Below are 19686 nucleotides of genomic sequence, written 5' to 3'. Positions count from 1 at the left end.
TGCCAGTACCAGGCTGTTTTGAGAACAGTGGCTTTGTAATACAGCTTGAAATCTGGTATTGAGATCCCTCCTACTTTATTCTTCTTTCTCAGGATTGCTGTGGCTATTCAGGGTCTTTTTTTATTTCAGATGAATTTTTGGAGAGTTCTTTCTAGGTCTGTTAAATATTATGCCATTGGTATTTTAATGGGGAGTGCATTGAATCTATAGATTGCTTTGGGTAGTATGGACATTTTAATGATGTTAATTCTACCAATCAATGAACATGGTATGTTCTTCCATCTGTTTACATCTTCCTCTATCTCTTTTTTCAGTGTCCTGTAGTTTTCTGCATATAGGTCTTTTACCTCCTTAGTTAAGTTTATTCCTAGGTATCTTAACCCTTTGCACTCGCTTGCTTTTTTCTTGATTCCTTTATTCTAATGCTAACCGTGTCGAGTCACACTCGACATCCGAGTGCAAAAGGTTAATTTTTTTGGTGTGATGGTAAATGGGATTACTTTTTCAGTCTCTCTTTCTGTAAGTTCACTATTGGTGTATAGAAATGCCATAGATTTCTTGGCATTAATTTTGTATCCGGCTACATTGCCGAATTCATTTATTAAGTCTATTATTTTTTTGATGGAGTCTTTCGGGTTTTTTATGTACAATATCATGTCATCTGCAAATAAGGACAGCTTTACTTCTTCTTTTCCAATTTGGATGCCTTTTATTTCTTCTTCTTGTCTAATTGCAATGGCTAATACTTCCAGTACTATGTCAAACAGGAGTGGTGAGAGTGGGCATCCCTGTCTTATTCCTGTTTTTTAGGGGAAATGCTTTTAGTTTTTGCCCATTGAGTATGATGTTAGCTGTGGGTTACCTTCCCACACTGATCTTCCAGTACTGAGACTTTTATTAAACTGTCACCCTCAAGTACACTGTGAAGTCTGTAACGCAAGTCAGGATGCTGTAGATAGCCAAACTACAACAACTAATATAGCTTTTATTATGTTGAGGTATGATCCTTCTATTCCCACCTTGTTGAGGGTTTTTATCAAGAAAAGGTGTTGGATTTTGTCAAATGCTTTTTCTGCATCAACTGATATGACTATGCGATTTTTATTTCTCAATTTGTTTATGTGATGTATCACGTTTATTGATTTGTGGATATTGTACCATCCTTGCATTCCTGGGATAAATCCTACTTGGTCATGTTGTATGATCTTTCTGATGTACTGCTGTATCCTATTTGCTAGAATTTTGTTGAGGATTTTGGTATCTATGTTCATGAGGTAATATTGGCCTGTAATACTCTTTCATTGTGTTGTCTTTATCTGGTTTTGGTATTAGGGTGATGCTGGCTTCATAGAAGGAGCTTGGAAGTGTTCCTTCCTCTTGAATTTTTTGGAATAGTCTGAGGAGGATAGGTTTTAGTTCTTCCTTGAATGTTTGGTAAAACTCCCCTGTGAAGCCGTCTGGCCCTGGGCTTTTGTTTGCTAGATTTTTGATGACTGCTTCAATTTCTTCCATAGTTACTGGCCTGTTGAGCTGTTTAGATTCTTCCTGATTGAGTTTTGGAAGGTTATATTTTTCTAGGAATATGTCCATTTTCTCCAGATTGTACAGTTTGTTGGAACAGAGATGTCTATAGTATTTTTTAACAATCCTTTGTATTTTGGTGGGGTCTGTTGTTATTTCATCTCTTTCATTTCTGATTTTGTTTATTTGGGTCCTCTCTCTTTGCTTCTTGGCGAGCCTGGCAGGAGGTTCATCAATCTTGTTTATCCTTTCAAAGAACCAGCTCTTGGTTTTGTTGATATTTTGTATTGTTTCTTTGGTCTATATGTCATTTATCTCTGCTCTGATCTTTATTATGTCCTTCCTTCTGCTTACACTGGGCTTTTCTTGTTGCTCTCTTTCTAACTCTTTGAGTTGTAGGGTTAGGAAATTTATTACCATTGTTTCTTGTTTTTTGCAGTTGGCTTGTAGAGCAATTAACTTCCCTCTCAAGACTGCTTTCACTGTGTCCCATAGATTTTGGATTGTTGTGTTTTCATTGTCATTTGTTGCCATGATGTTTTTTATTTCTTCCTTGATCTCTCTGGTAACCCAGTCATTGTTTAATAGCATGCTGTTTAGTCTCCATGTGTTTGATTTCCTTGGATTGCTTTTATTGTAGTTGATTTCCAGTTTTATGCCACTGTGGTCTGAGAAGATGCTTGATATGATTTCTATCTTCTTGAATTTGTAGAGACTTTGCCTGTGACCCAATATATGGTCTATCTTTGAAAATGACCCATGTGCACTTAAGAAGAATGTATATTCTGTGGCTTTGGGGTGAAATGTTCTGAAGATGTCAATTAATTCCATCTGGTCTAGTGAGTCATTTAGGACTGATGTTTCTTTGCTGATTTTTTGTTTAGAGGATTTGTCCAATGGTGATAGTGGGGTATTAAAGTCTCCTACTATGATTGTATTGCTGTCAATCTCTCCCTTGATATCCTCCAGGAGTTTTTTTTTTTTAATGTATTTGGGTGCTCCTGTATTGGGTGCGTATATGTTTACAGAGTTATTTCTTCTTGTTGGATTGCTCTCTTTAGTATTATGAAGTGGCTTTCCTTATCTCTTTTCTTAAAAATATATTTTATTGATTTTTCACAGAGAGGAAGGGAGAGGGATAGAGAGCTAGAAACATCGATGAGAGAGAGACATCGACTAGCTGTCTCCTGCACACCCCCCACCGGGGGATGTGCCCGCAACCAATGTACATGCCTTCGACCGGAATCGAACCTGGGACCTTCCAGTCCGCAGACCGACGCCCTATCCACTGAGCCAAACTGGTTTCGGCTCCTTATCTCTTGTTATGTCCTTCACTTTGAGATCTAATTTGTCAGATATAAGTATTGCTACCCCAGCTTTTTTTTCATTTCCATTCGCCTGGAAGACCATTTTCCATCCCTTCACCCTCAGTCTGTGTGCATCTTTTTTCTGACGTGGGTTTCTTGTAGACAGCAGATATATGGGTCTTGTTTTCTTATCCAATCCGTTACCCTATGTCTTTTGATTGGGGCATTTAACCTATTTACTTTTAAAGTTATTATTGATAGGTACTTATTTGTTGCCATTTTTATTCTTTACTCCTATGTTCCTTCTTCGCTTCCTATTTCTTTCTTTCTTTCTTTTTTTTTTTACAGCTGACCCTTTAGCATTTCTTGCATTGCTGGTTTGATGGTAATAAATTCCCTTAGTCCTTTTTTGTCTGTGAAGCTCCTGATTTCACTTTCAATTTTGATTGATAGCCTTGCTGGGTGCAGTATTATTGGATTGAGACCCTTCCTTTGCATGACTTTGTATATTTCATTCCATTCCCTTCTGGCCTGATGAGTTTCTGTTGAGAAATCAGTTGCTAGTCTGATGGGGGTTCCTTTGTATGTAACTTTCTGTCTTTCTCTCTGGCCGCTTTTAAGATTCTTACTTTGTTGTTGGTGTTTGCCCATCCTATCTAATAAAAGAGTAATATGCAAATTAACCATCACTCCGCTACAATCACCAGCCAATCATGAGCGAGTATGCAAATTAAACCAACCAAGAAGGCTATGGCCATGAAGTGAGCAGGAGGCTTGGGTTTCCCTGGCAATGGAGGAAGTCAAGTTTTCCGCACACCCTGGCAAGCCCAGGCCTCCACTCAAGGCTACAAAGTTTCAATTATAGAAGATAAATAAATCCCAGATACCAGGGCCTCTGCTTGGGTCGCCGGGTGGCATGGCTGGCCTGCAAACCACCACACGCCTCTAGCCCAGGCCACCACACGCCCCAAGGGAACCCCCACCCTGATCCGGGACACCCTTCAGGGCAAACCAGCTGGCCCCCACCCACGCACCACACCTCTATCATAATTAATAAAAGAATAATATGCAAATTGACTGTCACTATAACACACAAGATGGCTGCCCCCATATGGTCAAAGATGGCTGCCCCCAATGTGGACACAAGATGGCCACCACAAGATGGCCAGCAGAGGAGGGCAATTGGGAGGGACCAGGACTGCAAGGGAGGGTAGTTGGGGGCGATCAAGTCAGTAGGGAAGGGCAGTTAGGGGTGACCAGGCTGGCAGAGGAGGGAAGTTGGAGATGACTGGTCCTGTAGGGAAGGGCAGATGCGGGGGGACCCAGGCCTGCAGGGGAGAGCAGTTGGGGGGGACCAGGCCTGCAGAGGAGGGCAGTTAGAGGTGGCCAGGCCTGCAGGGGAGGGCAGTTAGGGGCAAACAGGCTGGCAGGGGAGCAGTTAGGCATTAATCAGGCTGGCAGGGGAGTGGTTAGTGGGTGATCAGGCTGGCAAGCAGAAGTGGTTAGGGGCAATCGGGAAGGCAGGCAGGCAAGCAGTTGGGAGCCAGCAGTCCTGGATTGTGAGAGGGATGTCTGACTGCCCGTTTAGGCCCGATCCTGGATCGGGCCTCTACAGGCAGTCAGACATCCCTCAAGGGGTCCCAGATTGGAGAGGGTTCAGGATGGGCTGAGGGACACACACCCCTGTGCACAAATTTTGTGCACCGGGCCTCTAGTTTATTTATAATGTGCCTTGATATCAGTCTTTTGGGGTTCATTTTGCTTGGGACTCTGTGAGCTTCTTGGATTTGTGTGGGTTTTTCTTCTCTATATCAGGCAAGTTTTCTGTCATTATTTCTTCAAACAGGTTTTCTATTCCTTGCTCAGTTTCCTTTCCTTCTGGAACCCCTATTATGTGGATGTTGTTTTGTTTCGTGTTGTTCCAATGTTCCCGTAGGCTCTCCTACTGCTTAATTTTTTTTCTAGAAGCTGCTCTAATTGGGTATTTTTTTCCATCTTTTCTACCAGCTCACTGATGTGGTCCTCTGCTTCTTCTAGTCTACTCTTGATGCTTTCTATTGAGTTCTTTATAGCAGCGATGTCATTTTTCATTTCTTCTTGGTTCTTCATTTCCTCTGGGTTCTTACTCATATTGTCGAATTTGTCTTCCATTATTTTCAGCCACCTTATGACCATTTCTCTGAATTCTTTCTCTGATAGGTTGCTGGCCTCTAATTCATTTAATTCCTTTTCTAGTGATGCCTGCTTTTCTTTCATATGCGGGTTGTTTCTTTTTCTCCCCATGGTCTCTCTTTTCCAGATGTCTGGTTATGTAGTTCTCTCTCTCCTGTGTTGATTTAAAGGCACAAAATACAACACAACCAGGTATAACACACAAGGCACTGAACAGAAATGTATTCACAATATTGATAACCTCCAATAAAGGTGACCACCAGAGAATGGCAAATTAGGGGATAGGAGAGAAAGAAGAAGAGGAAAAAGAAAGAGAGAAAAAAAGCAGTGCCAAAATGAAATTGGGAAAAGAAAAAAAGTAAGAGATACAAGAAAGAGACTAAGAAAGAAAAGGAGAACAAACTATATATATGGGGAGAAAACTCCAATAGAACAACCACTAATCCCAGCAAATGCCAGCAAAAAGTACCTGTAGATTAATACAAACTACAGCAGCAACTAATATCAAGTGAGGCAAGGAAAAACAGAAGCTAAAAACAAACAAAAACAAAGCAAACAATAAAACCAAGCAAAAAAAAAGAATAAGTAAAACAATCTCAGAAAAAAAGCTTAAAAATTCGATATAATCAACATTCAAGCAAACAACAACACAAGGACAGAGAGAAAAACAATTTTTTGGATAGTTAAGACAGCGAAGAGAGAAGTGTGTATGGACTTGGAGCAGGGGATTGGAAATTATATATATAAGTAGGGTGAAATTTTTAACAAGGGGTAAACGGAAAGAATAGGGAAAATCTAAAGCAGGAAAGGGGTAAGATTAACAGGACACCAAAAGGGGAAAGGTTAGGAAGAGAGTGATGGCATAAAGGTAGAGTTGGTATAGAGTAAAACGATGCTAAAGGAAAGATGAAAATAGAATGTAGAACACTAATCCCAAAGTAAAATAAAGAGAAAATAAAATGACACTTTTAAAAAAAAGTAAAATAGTAGTAGTAATAATACTGATTGAAAATAAAAATGTAATAATTAAAAAGGTAAAATCAAGTGAGGAAAAAAGAAAATTCGTTTCTTAAGTAAAAGATGCAAAAAATGAAAATAAAAAAATATAAAATAAAATAAAATGTGCAGTAGTGAAGGTCATTCACTTCCTCTATTGTTCTGTTTGGCAGGCCTGTTTCCCAGTCTGGAAAGTATTGCAGTTCCCTGCGTTCCACTGCTCCTCAGTGTTGTAAGCCAGTCCTGATTTTTAAGCAGGCGGTGTCGTAATTTCTCATATTCCTTTATTTTTGACTAGAGGCCCGGTGCACGAAATTCGTGCATGGAGGGGGGGGGTTGTCCCTCAGCCCAGCCTGTACCCTCTCCAATCTGGTACTCCTGGAGGGATGTCTGACTGCCGTAAACGGGCAGTCGGATATCCCTCTCACAATCCAGGACTGCTGGCTCCCAACTGCTTGCCTGCCTGCCTTCCTGATTGCCCCTAACCGCTTCTGCCTGCCAGCCCGATCACCCCCTAACCACTCTGCTGCCAGCCTGTTTGCCCTCAACTTCCCTCCTCTGCTGGCCTGGTTACCCCTAACTGCCCTCTCCTGCAGGGTTGATCACCTCCAACTGCCCTCCCTTGCAGGCCTGGTCCTTCTCAACTGCCCTCCCTTGCAGGCTGGGTGCCTCCCAACTGCCCTCTCCTGCTGGCCATCTTGTAGTGGCCATCTTGTGTCCACATGGGGGCAGGATCTTTGACCACATGGGGGCAGCTATATTGTGTGTTGCAGTGATGATCAATCTGCATAGTACTCTTTTATTAGATAGGATAGAGGCCTGGTACAGGGGTGGGGGCCAGCTGGTTTGCCCTGAAGGGCGTCCCAGATCAGGTGGGGGTTCCCTTGGGGTGTGGGGTGGCCTGAGCGAGGGGTGGTTTGCAGGCGGGCCACGCCCCCTGGCAATGCAAGCGGAGGCCCTGGTATCTGGAATTTATTTTCCTTCTACAATTGAAACTTTGTAGCCTGGAGTGGAGCCAAGCCTGGGGCTCCCTCCGAGGCTGGTAGCCATTTGTGTTGGGGTTATAATTGAAACTTTGTTGCCTTAAGCGGGTGGGCCCGGCCAGGGTGTGCAGAAACCTTTGCTTCCCGTTGCCAGCGGCAACCCTGGCCTGCTCTCTCAAGCTCCATTCTGTCATTTGTTTGAATTTGTTTACCTTCTATAATTGAAACTTTGTAGCTTGAGTGGAGGCTTAGGCCTGGCCAGGGCAGGCGGAAAGCTTGGCTTCCTCTGTTACCTAGGAAACCTTGCTCTCTGTGGCTGTAGCCATCTTGGTTTGGGTTAATTTGCATGCTTGCTCTGATTGGATGGTGGGTGTGGCTTGTGGGCGTGGCTTTGGGTGTGGCGAAGGTATGGTCAATTTGCATACTTGTCTATTATTAGATAGGATTACAGAAGAGTCAATTTCTGATTCCGCCCCTGGGTGGCAGTGTTTCTGGATTGACTTCTGGGTCTATATGGCTTCTCTAGCCTTCTTTCCCTGTGGCACTCAATACCGGTTTGTGGAAGTGGGCTGCCCCAGCGCTGGCTCTCCAATGGTCACTCCCTGCTCTGATCCCAGGTTCCAGAAAAACAACTTTCCCCTGCAGTCTCCCAGGGTGTCCCCAACTGGGTGATCCTATGTATTGGGCTTAGTAATCAGAAGCAAGGATTTGAAGAGGAAAAAGCCCAAGTGTGCGAACAATGGGTCTGCGCGCAAGTCAAAGCAGCCGGCACACCTTTGAAATTCTTAGGCTGTCCCTCCGCGTCAGATCAAAATGGGCTGCTTTTTAGAGATCCCTTCTGTTAGCAGCGCTGAGCACCCCCTTCCACATTCACGGATCACGCCAGCCCCAACAGCCCCGGATTTTTCTAGGCACAGACTTCCCAGGTCCTCTAGCTCCCGCAAAGCGTGTGTCTCTCTCTCCCGCCAGGACCAGAGAGCTCACCATATCCCAGGCGAAATCTGACCTTTCCGTGGTGAAGAGCTCCTTTGAATCCGCGTGTTTGTGCCAATTGGGGACCGGTGTTCTGGGGCTCGCAGCTGTTCAGTGGACGCTGCAGTTGTGGATTTTCAGGCTTTCGATAAGATCCACTTTCCCTTTCAAGATGGTGCGGTCTCCGTGTCTGAGCCTGTAGCTCCGGGAGGGGACCCAGCAGCAGTGGGGGCTGCCAGGTCAGGGGAACCCCGTCCAGCAGTCCCCCACCTTCTCCTGGAGTATAGCTGTCCATCAACTCACCAACAAATACTCCCCGTGCGACCCTCAGCTGTTCCTTCTTTCTGCTTCGGGACAAGGCTCGGAACACGTCTGTCTATTCCGCCGCCATTTTCTGCCCCCCCACCTCCTGTTTTTTTAAATAAATTTTTATTGGAACAAACAGCCATGCCCATTCATTTACATGTTGCCTATGGCTGTTCTCATTCTACAATAGCAGAGGTGAGCAGCTGTGACAGAGATGGACTGCATGGCCTGCAAAGCCTAAAATATTTACTTTCCACTCCTTTTGTAGGAATTGTTTGCTGACTTCTGAAAGGATTGTTTTTCTGTTTCCCACATGAGCATCTACATGGTTCTGAATACAGTAAACAGTAACACTTAAGGGGATCTAAGCACCCATCCAGGGAAGGAAGGACCCCAGTTAAAGAGAAAGAAAGCATTTAGTTCTGAAGGATAATTGGGCTATTATGTAAGTCAGATATTAGGGCAGCTGAGAGTAAGCAAGCTCTGCACACCCAGCGTCTACGAAGCATAGAGAGTTTACCAGGCCAAGGCTGAATGAATCAGAGCAGCCAGGCCATGAGAAATGTAGGAAAGTTGTTTTGTTTTTAAATATATTTTTATTGGTTTCAGAGAGAGGATAGGAGAAGGAGAGATAGAAACACCAATGATAAGAGAGAATCATTGATCGGCTTCCTCCTGCACGCCCCCTACTGGGGATTGAGCCCGCAACCCGAGCATGTGCCCTTGACTGGAATCGAACCCAGGACCCTTCAGTCTGTAGGCCAATGCTCTATCCACTGAGCCACACCAGCCAGGGCAGGAAAGCTGTTTTCAAAGCCTAGCAGAGCTAGACCAAGTGTGATTGGTCTCTGATTCCATAATTACTAGTATCTTTCTTAAAAATAGGTAGTACCTAGAGCCTGTGCCTGTCACTCCTATCACAGATATGGTTTCTTTTGAAGCCTGAGGCAGAGTTGCCATATCAATCTCTCACTGCTAGAGCCCTTGAACATCACAGACAGGAGTGTGGGCTCAGCAGCCACACTGCCTAGGTTTGAACCAGCACCACCAGATGCTAGCATCTGGCCTTATTCATCTGTATAATCACAGTGTCTACCCCTGAGGTGGTGAGATTAATGACTTAATATATCTCAAGTGCTTGGAACAGTTTTGGCACGCACCATAGCCACAGACATGGCAGCTATACTGTAACTATAACATTATTTTTATTAGAACAGTCCTTGGCCATTGGTAAGAACTCAATACATGTTAGCTGTTCTAGAGAAGGTTGGAGCATGCTCCCAAACCCTTGAGTAAAGCATGCTCATTCTAGACAAGGAATTTGCAGTCTGCCTGAGGCTGAGAGATAACCAACACCTGGCATGAGCCCCTGGAAGCCCCCCAACCCCCACCCCGCAGGGCGTGGGCATCAGAATAATTCCGTTTCATAACTGCATTCATGAACATTGAGTGTTCTATATCCATGAGTGTCCTATACGCCCGGCAGCAGTGTTGCTGTACTCCGTTTCTGGGAGCCGCTCCCAGCTCTGTGGTTGACGCTGTGGCACCTGCTAAATCCCGCTGCCGGGTTTGGAAGACTTCATCAGAGCCCTCTGACAGCTGCCTTGCCCAAGGCCAGCCTCCTTCTGAGACAGCCCCCATCTCATGACTGGCCATGGGCAAGGCAAGGCCGGCCTCTTACTTTAGCTGGGGACTGCTCGGAGGGGCTATCCAAACTCTAGAGGCCTCAGTGGGTCGGCTGGAGGCTTTTTGGGAATTCACGGCAGATAAGTTTCTTCCTTTGCCCAATCCCACATCCTCTGCCTTTCTTCACAGGTATTGACCCCAAGAGAACTTCTTAGTAAACTTCTTAATACGACTAATCTCTGTCTCGGGTCTGCTTCCTGGAAATCCCAACTATGAAGACAGGCCAAGCTCCTGCCTCCTCAGAGCGCTGCACGCCAGCGCAGTGCTAATCACCAGCTGCTCCCTTTGCCTATGGTGTGTTTTTCATATATGCTTACTGATTTCAGAGAGGAAGGGAGAGGGAAAGAGAGATGGAAACATCAATGATGAGAGAGAATCACTGATTGGCTGCCTCCTGCATGCCCCACACTGGGGATAGAGCCCACAACCCGGGCATGTGCCCTAAATGGGAATTGAACCGTGACCTCCTGGTTCATAGGTCGATGCTCAACCACTGAGCCACGCTGGCCGGGCTGCCTATAGTTTTTGTCATTTTTCTGATCACATGACTCGTGGGCTGAGCATCTTGTCAATGTTGTCTTTCTTTGGGGGAAGCTATTCTACAACAATGATGGTTACTCACTTCATCATCTCCTTGAGATCCCCCCACCCCTCTCGGGGGTTCTGAGACACAATGAGCTTGGAGCGCAGGTTTTCACACTGAGATGCCACCGCATCTACTGCTGGGGCGACAGCGTCATGGGTGACAATGCACTTGGCTTTTGAAGACTGCAGTCTGTAGAGGATGTCTTTCTGGGTCAGCTGAGTGGTCCCTGGAATTAAAACTGCACCTAAAGGAGTAGAAGAGAAACGATGTTTAGAGGGAAGGCTCCCCCATCCTGTCAGTCAGGGTGTGTAGAAAGCTCCATGCATTCTTTATTCCTCAGAATGGCTTCACCATTCCCCAGGCAGGTGTCTATTTGTCTTCCTTTCATTACTCTGCTGTTGCCTTTCATGGGATCTCAAAGCTTTGGCTTAACGTGAAAGGATGTTAAATGCTGGATAATCATCTATCTGAAGACCATAACATTCACCTTGAAGAGGGTTTTGATTGAAAAGTGTATTACCCATCACTTTTTGAGTGCTTGAGTGCCAGGTGCTATTTATTCTAAGTGTTTTTGCATATTTTAACTCATTTATAATCCTCACCCCAAAACTCCAAACACTAAAGCACTTGAATAACTTGCCCAACATCACCAAAGCAGAAGGTAGCCATGCAGGACTGGTCCCTGCAGCCTCCCGAGCTAGCTGTGCACGAGGCCACTTCATCCGGTGCCTCTTAGAATGCATGGACCGTCCTGCTCCTTCCCAGAGCGCAGGCCTGAGGCGCCACCCTGCTCTGTGCTGCCTGCTGTGACTGCTCTGCAGGTGAAGGGCAAGGCCGAGTGCCTGAGCCGGACACTGACAGGCTGGCCTTGGACAAGCCACTTCATCTCCACGAGTCCCAAGTTCTGCAGCTGTAAAATGGGGATAATAATAGGTGCTACCTTCTTTATAGGATTGCTGAGGATTCAATTAATTAAAATGTGTAACAAGTTTAAATAGTGCTGAGCAAATTTTAGCTATTGTTTTCTCAAAAGATGAATGGACTTTCAAGACTATACCTTTATATATCTGATCTGCCTACAGCCACCCCCAGGCTTCACCACTCGGATTCCAGACCTTCCCAGAGGGAGGAAGGCACTCCGCATGCCTTACTCCTCCCGGCGACCCAGGCTCCATGCTGCCTCCTGTCCACTTCAGAAAGGCTAAGCCCTTCCGGTGGAGTTCTGAAGGGACAGGCAACTGCAACCAGAGCCTTGTGATGGGGTCCTGGTTGTGAAATACCTTCTCTTTGTAACAAGGTGATGCTTATGGGGTGTAACTCCAAGGCTACTCCTTTGCGATGTTTCACCTGGGGATAGGTAGCTACCTGACACTTTCCAAGGTGTGAAGGCACTAACGATGAGCCAGCACATCATGAAGAAGCACAGTATTTATTTTTACTTCTTTTTTTATTACATACTAGAAGCTAAGTGCACGAAATTCGTGCATGGGGGGGGGGTACCCTCAGCCCAGCCTGCACCCTCACCAATCCGGGACCCCTTGGAGGTTGTCTGACTGCCGGTTTAAGCCCCAGGGGATTTAACCCGGGGATTGGGCCTAAACCAGCAGTCGGACATCCCTCACAATCCTGGACCACTGGCTCCTAATCACTCACCTGCCTGCCTGCCTGGTCACCCCAACTGCCTTTGCGTTCCAGGCTGATCGCCCCGAACTGCCCCCCTGCCAGCCTGGTTGCTCTTAACTGCCCCTGCTGCCAGCCAGGTTGCCACCGACTGCCCTCCCCAACGACCTGGTCACCCCTTATTGCCTCCCCTGCCAGCCTGGTTACCCCCAAGTGCCCCCCCACACCAGCCTAGTTGCCCCTCACTGTCCCCCTGTCAGCCTGGTCACCCCCAACTGCACCCCCCTGCCAGCCTGGTCTCCCCTATCTTCCCACCTGCTGGCCTGGTCACCCCAACTGCCCCCTTCTGCTGGCCTGGTCACCCCTAACTGCCCTTCCCCCCCCCCCCCCCCGCCAGCCTGGTCACCCCACGCAGCCTGCTTGTTCAGTCATTTGGCCATCCCTCACTAACCCCCCTGCTGGCCTGGTCACCCCTAACTGCCCTCCCCCCCTCCCCCCCGCCAGCCTGGTCACCCCACACAGCCTGCTGTTCAGTCATGTGGTCATCCCTCACTAACCCCCCTGCCGGCCTGGTCACCCCACACAGCCTGCTGTTCAGTCATGTGGTCATCCCTCACTAACCCCCCTGCCGGCCTGGTCGCACCACGCAGCCTGCTTGTTCAGTCGTTTGGTCGTCCCTCACTAACCCCCCTGCTGGCCTGGTCGCCCCACGCAGCCTGCTTGTTCAGTCGTTTGGTCACTAATTCCCCTGCCAGCCTGGTCGTAGGCAGCCATCTTGTGAGGTGTGAGGGTCAATTTGCATATTACCTCTTTATTATATAGGATGTTCCCCATTGACCACCTCTAAGCCACCCCTCCCCCACCACCTCACTGTCTGTGTCCATGGGCCATGCATATATGCATCCAAGGTCCTTGGTGGATTACTTCCCCCCTTGACCCCCCTTCCCTCTGAGATTCTGCACTAAGAAGCACAGTATTTAAATACATCACCTTTAGATAATTAACGTCAGCCAACACATAATCCATATATCTTTAAAAGAATATATTGCTCTAGCCAGTTTGGCTCAGTGGATAGAGCATTGACCTGCAGACTGGAGGGTCCTGGGTTTGATTTCAGTCAAGGGCATGTACTTTGGTCGCAGGTTCCCTGTCCCTGGTCAGGGTTCGTGCAGGAGGCAACCAATGGATGTGTTTTTCTCACGTAGATATTTCTCCCTGTCTCTCCCTCTCCCTTTCACTTTCTCTAAAAATCAATGGAAAAATATCCTCGGGTGACGATTAACAGAAAAAATAATTATTATGAAATCTCAGCTGCAACCAGGCTTATTGGGTCAGAATCCACATTAAAACATATTTTTTTATTAAATTTCTTGGGGTGGCATTGGTTAATACAATTATATAGGTTTCAAGTGTACAATTCTATACTACATCATCTGTATATTGTATTGTGTTCACCACCCAAGTGAAATCTTGTTCCACCGCCATTTATTTGACCCCTTTTACCCTTTACTACCCTTTCTACCCTCTTCCCTCTGATAACCATATTGTTGTCTGTGTAATAAGATTCCCTAGTGATTCATGTGCACATCAAAGTTTGAGAAAAATGAACTAGGTGGTTTTTAAGAACTATTCCTATTTAAAATTTTATGAAGCTTGTAGCAAATGTTGGCAACTGCAAGTCTAATTCTGACTTGATGAGTGACTTTGGCAAATGACTTAATGTGCGTTTTTAAATTTACCTTTATTATTGAGAGTATCACAGATGTCCCACCCGTTTTGCCCCCTCTGCCCCTTCCATCTGGTTCCCACCCCTCCCAGGCCTTCACCACCCTATTGTCTGTGTCCACAGGTTATGCATATATGCATATAAGTTCTTTGGTTAATCTCATCCCATCCCCATCCACATCCCACCCCCCTTCCCTCTGAGATCTATCAGTCTGTTCCATGTTTCCATGCCTCTGGTTCTAATTTATTCATCAGTTTATTTTGTTCATTAGATTCCACATATGAATGAAATCATGTGATACCTGTCTTTCTCTGACTGACTTATTTCACTTAGCATGATACTCTCCAGGTCCCTCCATGCTGTTGCAAAGGATAAGAGATCCTTCTTTTTCACTGCTGCATAGTATTCCATGGTGTAAATGTACCACAGCTTTTTTATCCACTCATCTGCTAACGGGCTGTTTCTAAATCTTAGCTATTGTAAATTGTGCTGCTATGAACACAGGGGTGCATACATTCTTTCTGATTGGTGTTTTGGGTTTCTTAGGATATATTCCTAGAAGTGAGATTACTGAGTCAAATGGGAGTTCTATTTTTAATTTTTTTTAGAAAACTCCATACTGTTTTCCCTAATGGCTTACACCAGTCTGCATTCCCACCAGCAGTGCACGAGGGTTCCTTTTTCTCCGCATCCTCACCAGCACTTGTCATTTGTTGATTTGTTGAGGTTAGCCATTCTGATACCTCATTGTCATTTTAACCTGCATCTGTCTAATGATTAATAACGTTGAGTATTTTCTCATATGTCTCTTGGGCATCTGTATGTCCTCTTTGGAGAAGTGTCTATTTTAGGTCCTTTGCCCATTTTTTAATTGGGTTGTTTGTCTTCCTTTTGTTGAGTTGTATGAGTACTTTATTTTTTTTCAGTTTCAAGAAAAACGATTTTAAATATAATAATGTTACATGCAATAAATCTTAATATCTCAAGAAAAACCATTTTAAATATGTTACAGGCCACAAACACCAGTTATTCAAGAAAAATTATCTTACATATATTACATGCAATAAACATTAATATTTCAAGAATAAAATGATTTTAAGAATAATATTACCAAAACTGTACTAACAAAAGTTGTAGGAAATATTAAAAATCTGCTAATAACAGGATTACTTCTATTATATTCTAGTATTCTTTTTCCCCTCTGGTTTTTGTTCATCAGTTTATGTTGTTCATTACATTCCACAAATGAGTGAGATCATATGATATTTATCTTTCTCCAACTGGCTTATTTCATTTAGCATGATGCTTTTAAACTCTATTTTGTTGGATGTGAGTATTGCTACTCCAGCTTTTTTTTTTTCTTTTCCATTTGCATGAGAAATTTTTTTTCCATCCCTTCACTTTCATCCTGTGTGTGTCTTTTATTTTGAGATGGGTCTCCTGTAGACAGTATATACTTGGGTCATGTTTTTATATCCATTCTGCTACCCTACACCTTTTGATTGGAGCACTTAATCCACTTACATTTAGGTTTATTATTGAGAGGTACTTACTTAATAGCCATTTTAATTCTGCATGGCTAGGTTTCTCTCTCTGTTTCCTCTTCTCAGCAGTCCTTTACAGCAATCCCTTTAGCATTTCTTGTCATGCTGGCTTGGTGGCGATGAACTCCTTTAGTCTTTTTTTGTCTGGTAAGCTTTAGTTGACCGTTTATTTTGAATGATAGCCTTGCTGGATATGGCAATCTTGGTTTCAGATTCTTGCTTTCCATTACCTTGAGTACTTCATGCCATTCCCTTCTGGCCTGTAGAGTTTCTGATGAGGTATCAGGCATCAGCTGTAGTATGCCTGATTCTACAGGCATACTACATGACCCACGTTTGGGCTCCAGTTGCGAGTGTCCCCCCCATGACCCGCATGGTTCAGGGTTCAGGTTCAGGGTTCGGGTTCTGGAGGAGGCCGCACACAAATGAAAGAGACTAGGAAATATTAATTTGGCGATATTGGGGGCCAGGCAGAAGCCCAACTCTAGGGGGAGGACTCATCTTTGCTCTGGCTTTGCGATCCCTTTTATTAAGGTTTGGGATCCACCCATAGCCAGTAATAGCCAATCAGCAAGGATTTGCATAAGACTAAATGTGGGAGTTGCTTTAGCTACCATTGTCTCAACTAGACAGTGAGTGAGTGGTTGGCTGACCTTTCAGAGCTTCAAGGTTGACCAGCCTTCCGGTTCCTTGTCCACACCTCTCTGCTAGTGAGGACAATGGGCGGTTTCCAACAATCAGCCTTATGGGAACTCCTTTGTAGGTAACAGTTTTATTTTCTCTTGCTGCCTTTAAGATTCTTTGTCTTTAATTTTTGGCATTTTAATTATGATGTGTCTGGGCGTGGGTCTGTTTGGGGTTCTCTGTGTCTCCTGAACTACCATTATTTCTTCAAACACCTTCTTTGTTCCTTTCTCCCTTTCTGCCTCTTCTAGCACACCTACCATTCTAATATTGTTACGTTTCACATTGTCCCACAGCTCCTTTAAGCTTTCCTCCTGTTTTTTAATTTCTTTTTCTTTTTGGTTCTCTAATTGAGTGATATTTTCAACTCTGTCTTCTAATTTACTGATTCGATCCTCAGCTTCCCCTAATCTGCTGTGTATTTCTTCCAATGTGTTCTTTATTTGTGATATGTCATTCTTTATCTCAGACTGTTCTTTTTTCATAGTTACTATATCTTTTTTCATACTGTTGAGCATTTTTAATATCATTACTCTGAACTCTGTTTCAGATAAATTTCTCATCTCTGCTTCATTTATCTCTTCTTCTGGAGAATTCGCTAGTTCTTTCATTTGAGGTTGTTTCTTTGTTTCCTCATTTTGGTTGTCTGTTTGGGTTTGTGTCTATGTATTAGGTAGATCCTCTACACCTCTCAATCTCTAGTGCAGGACAGTGTTAAAGGCTGTTCCTGACTAATTGGACCAGGCAAAGACTCAAAGCCTCCAGAGACCACCTCTGCCTACAGACTGATAGGATTCCGACTGGAATTGCCCCCAGGCAATCGTCCTCAGGTGTGGTGAGGAATTTTTTCAACAGGTGGGGGAGTTGCTTCTACCTGGAGGCTAATTGTTACTTTTAATCTCTTAAGTGGCCTCAGGGCAAGGTGTTTTCCAATAGGGTGTGTCGACTGTCTTCCCTCCAGGCAAGGCAGATGACTATGTGGGAAAAACTCAGTCCAGGAAACTTGGGGTGTCTGCCTTCTGAGCTCTATCCCCGAGTCCCCAGTCCTGGTTTCTGCCCTCACAGCTCCAGTCCACTTCACACACCCTCTGCTGGAGCACAAGGTGAGTGACTCCACAGGAAACTTTTGTGTGTTGGCCCTTTAAGAGGGTGCCCGAACTTTCAGTTGCCACTCCCTGGCAGATAGCACCCCACTGCTTTTCACAGCCAGATGTTATGTGGGTATTCTCCTCAGTCTGGTGTTCTCTGCTGGGGAGCCCAGCTTCAGAATTAGATCCCCGAGTTCTCAGTGGCATCCCCCCACCCACTACCAAGATATCTCTCCGGGACTTCAGTTGCCTTCTGTGCATGCATGGCCAGCCCTTTTGTGCCTCCACCCCTCCTACCTTCGGTCCTTGGATATCAGGGTTCTCTCCTGTGAGTTTTCCATTGATTATTCAGGAAGACTTCTCGTATTTCAGTTGTAATTCCAGTTTGTTCCTGGGAGCATGTCCATGCAGCATCCTCCTACTCTGCCACCATTTTTAATCTTCCATATGAGTACTTTATATATTTTGGAAATTAATCCCTTATCAGACTTATCATTGGCAAATACATTCTCCCATACAGTGGACTCCCTCTTCATTTTGATGCTGGTTTCTTTTACTGTGCAGAAGCTTTTTATTTTGATGTAGTCCCCATTTGTTTATATTTTCCTTTGTTTCTCAGGAGAAGTTTTGGTGAAAATACTGCTATGTGAGATGTCTGATGTTTTGCTGCCTACGTTTTCTTCTAGGATTTTTATGGTTTTGTGACTTAATGTTTTTTTCTCCCAATCTATGAAAGCTTTGGCCTTCCTATTTATAAAATACTAGTGGCCTGGTGCACGAAATTCGTGCACAGAGGGGGGGGTGTCCCTCAGACCGGCCTGCACCCTCTCCAATCTGGGACCTCCTCAAAGGATGTCTGACTGTCAGTTTAGGCCCAATCCCACAGGGCCTAAACCAGCAGTCAGACATCCCTTTTGCAATCTGGGACCACTGGCTCCTAACTGCTCACCTGCCTGCCTGCCTAATCACCCCTAACCACTCAGCCTGCTGGCCTGATCGCCCCCAACTGCACCGCCCTTCTGGCCTGATCACCCCTATTGATTGGCTGCCTCCTGCATGCCTCGACTAGGGATCGAGTCTGCAAACAGGGCATGTACCCTTGACCGGATTCGAACCTAGGACCCTTGAGTCCTCAGGCCAATGCTCTATCCACTGAGCCAAACTGGCTCGGGCAGTCATTGCCTTTTGAGAGCTACATAGTCCTATGAGAATGACGGAGGTAGGAGCAAATACACCAGACAATAGAGCACAGGTTAACAGACATGCATGTTTTGGGGGTGAGTCTAAAAATGAAAGCACCTTAGAGTGGAGCAGCAGGCCGGGTTGCTTGAGGAGCTGACATGAAAGCCAGGCCTTGAGGGTCTAACAACAGTTGTCTAGGTGGTGAGTGCGGGGAAGGCTTTCCAAGTGAAGGAAGCAGTGTGCCTAAGCGCCTCGAGACAGGAAAGGTCGCGAACCTCATAGGAAACGGTTTGACATGGAGTAAGAGGGGAGGAAATGAGAATAAAGAGAAGCTAGCTAGAGCCTTCCATGACACCTGAAGGTCAGATTTTATCTGGGAGGCAACGGGGAGTTATGAAATAAAGTCAAGCAGCCAACTGCTAGGATAAAAATGAGTGTTCTAGAAGGAACACTGACGATGGAGGATGAACTGGATTGGGGAGGACAATACAGAATTAGGGAAACTTTGGGGAAATCCACTCAGCAGATGGCAAACATGTGCAGTGAGATGAGGCAATGAAATGGGAAAACAGGGGCTCTGGAGGGCATTCAGAGGTCAGCTTTCCAAGGTGCAGGAACCGGCTGGAAGGCGGAGTTGCAGTCACCGAGTGATGGCAGCAATCAGGGGAGCAAAGGCATGCCCAGGGGCTGGGGGTCTCTGAGTCTGTGGTTGCATTGGGTTTCAGATGACCATGCTGGTCCTCAGGAGAAAGCAGTGGGTATGGGCGTATTTAATTTTGAGGTAACTCACTTCATGAAAATATTACATTCTGAAAAACCCAACTCCTAGTTTAGGTCAAAAGATATGACCTATTCCAACATATTTCTAGGGTTCCTGAGAATAATTCCATCTTGTGTACAGTTCCTCAAACCATTTGCCCAAATAAATGTCTCATGATTACTAAGATGTTTTGGAGAATCTCCCCCTTTAAATGTGATCAGTTTTCAAACATTACTAACCTGTTCGCAGGCAGGCTACATTTGCAAGCCACCACTCTGGGATCCTGGGCAGAATGACAATGACTCCATCTCCCCTTTGCAGGGCACAGGCTTCTGTAAGTATATTGGCAAATTTCTTGGACAAAGATCCCAGTTCCTCAAAACTCCATCTCACTTCTTCTCCATTTCCGTTTATCCACCAGAAGGCTGGATTGGAGGGTCTCTTTCCAGCCTGAGGAAAGATAATCTAGCCATAGACTTAAAGTTGCTTACCAAGCTAAATCCCATTTTAACTGATGAATGGAACGTTTTCCTGAAGAAGTCACAGGCCGCTC

At 45.2% G+C, this 19686-nt stretch overlaps 1 protein-coding gene across 3 annotated transcripts in view; it reads right to left on the bottom strand.

Moving 5' to 3' along the window:
* Window positions 1-19686, bottom strand: part of ACSM3 (acyl-CoA synthetase medium chain family member 3) — a 50883-nt gene that overhangs the window by 16793 nt on the left and 14404 nt on the right. For all 3 annotated transcript variants that reach the window (XM_079759791.1, XM_079759790.1, XM_079759792.1), the window contains exons 3-4: window positions 19373-19583; window positions 10566-10773 (exon numbers count right to left, since the gene is read on the bottom strand). In XM_079759791.1, the coding sequence (XP_079615917.1) occupies window positions 10566-10773; window positions 19373-19583 (419 nt within the window). The remainder of the gene's footprint in view (window positions 1-10565; window positions 10774-19372; window positions 19584-19686) is intronic.

Source organism: Cnephaeus nilssonii (assembly GCF_951640355.1).
Source record: "Cnephaeus nilssonii genome assembly, chromosome: 2".
Lineage (NCBI taxonomy): Eukaryota > Metazoa > Chordata > Mammalia > Chiroptera > Vespertilionidae > Cnephaeus > Cnephaeus nilssonii.
Note: the sequence above shows the minus strand (reverse complement) of the source record. Positions and strands in the feature narration are given on the sequence as shown.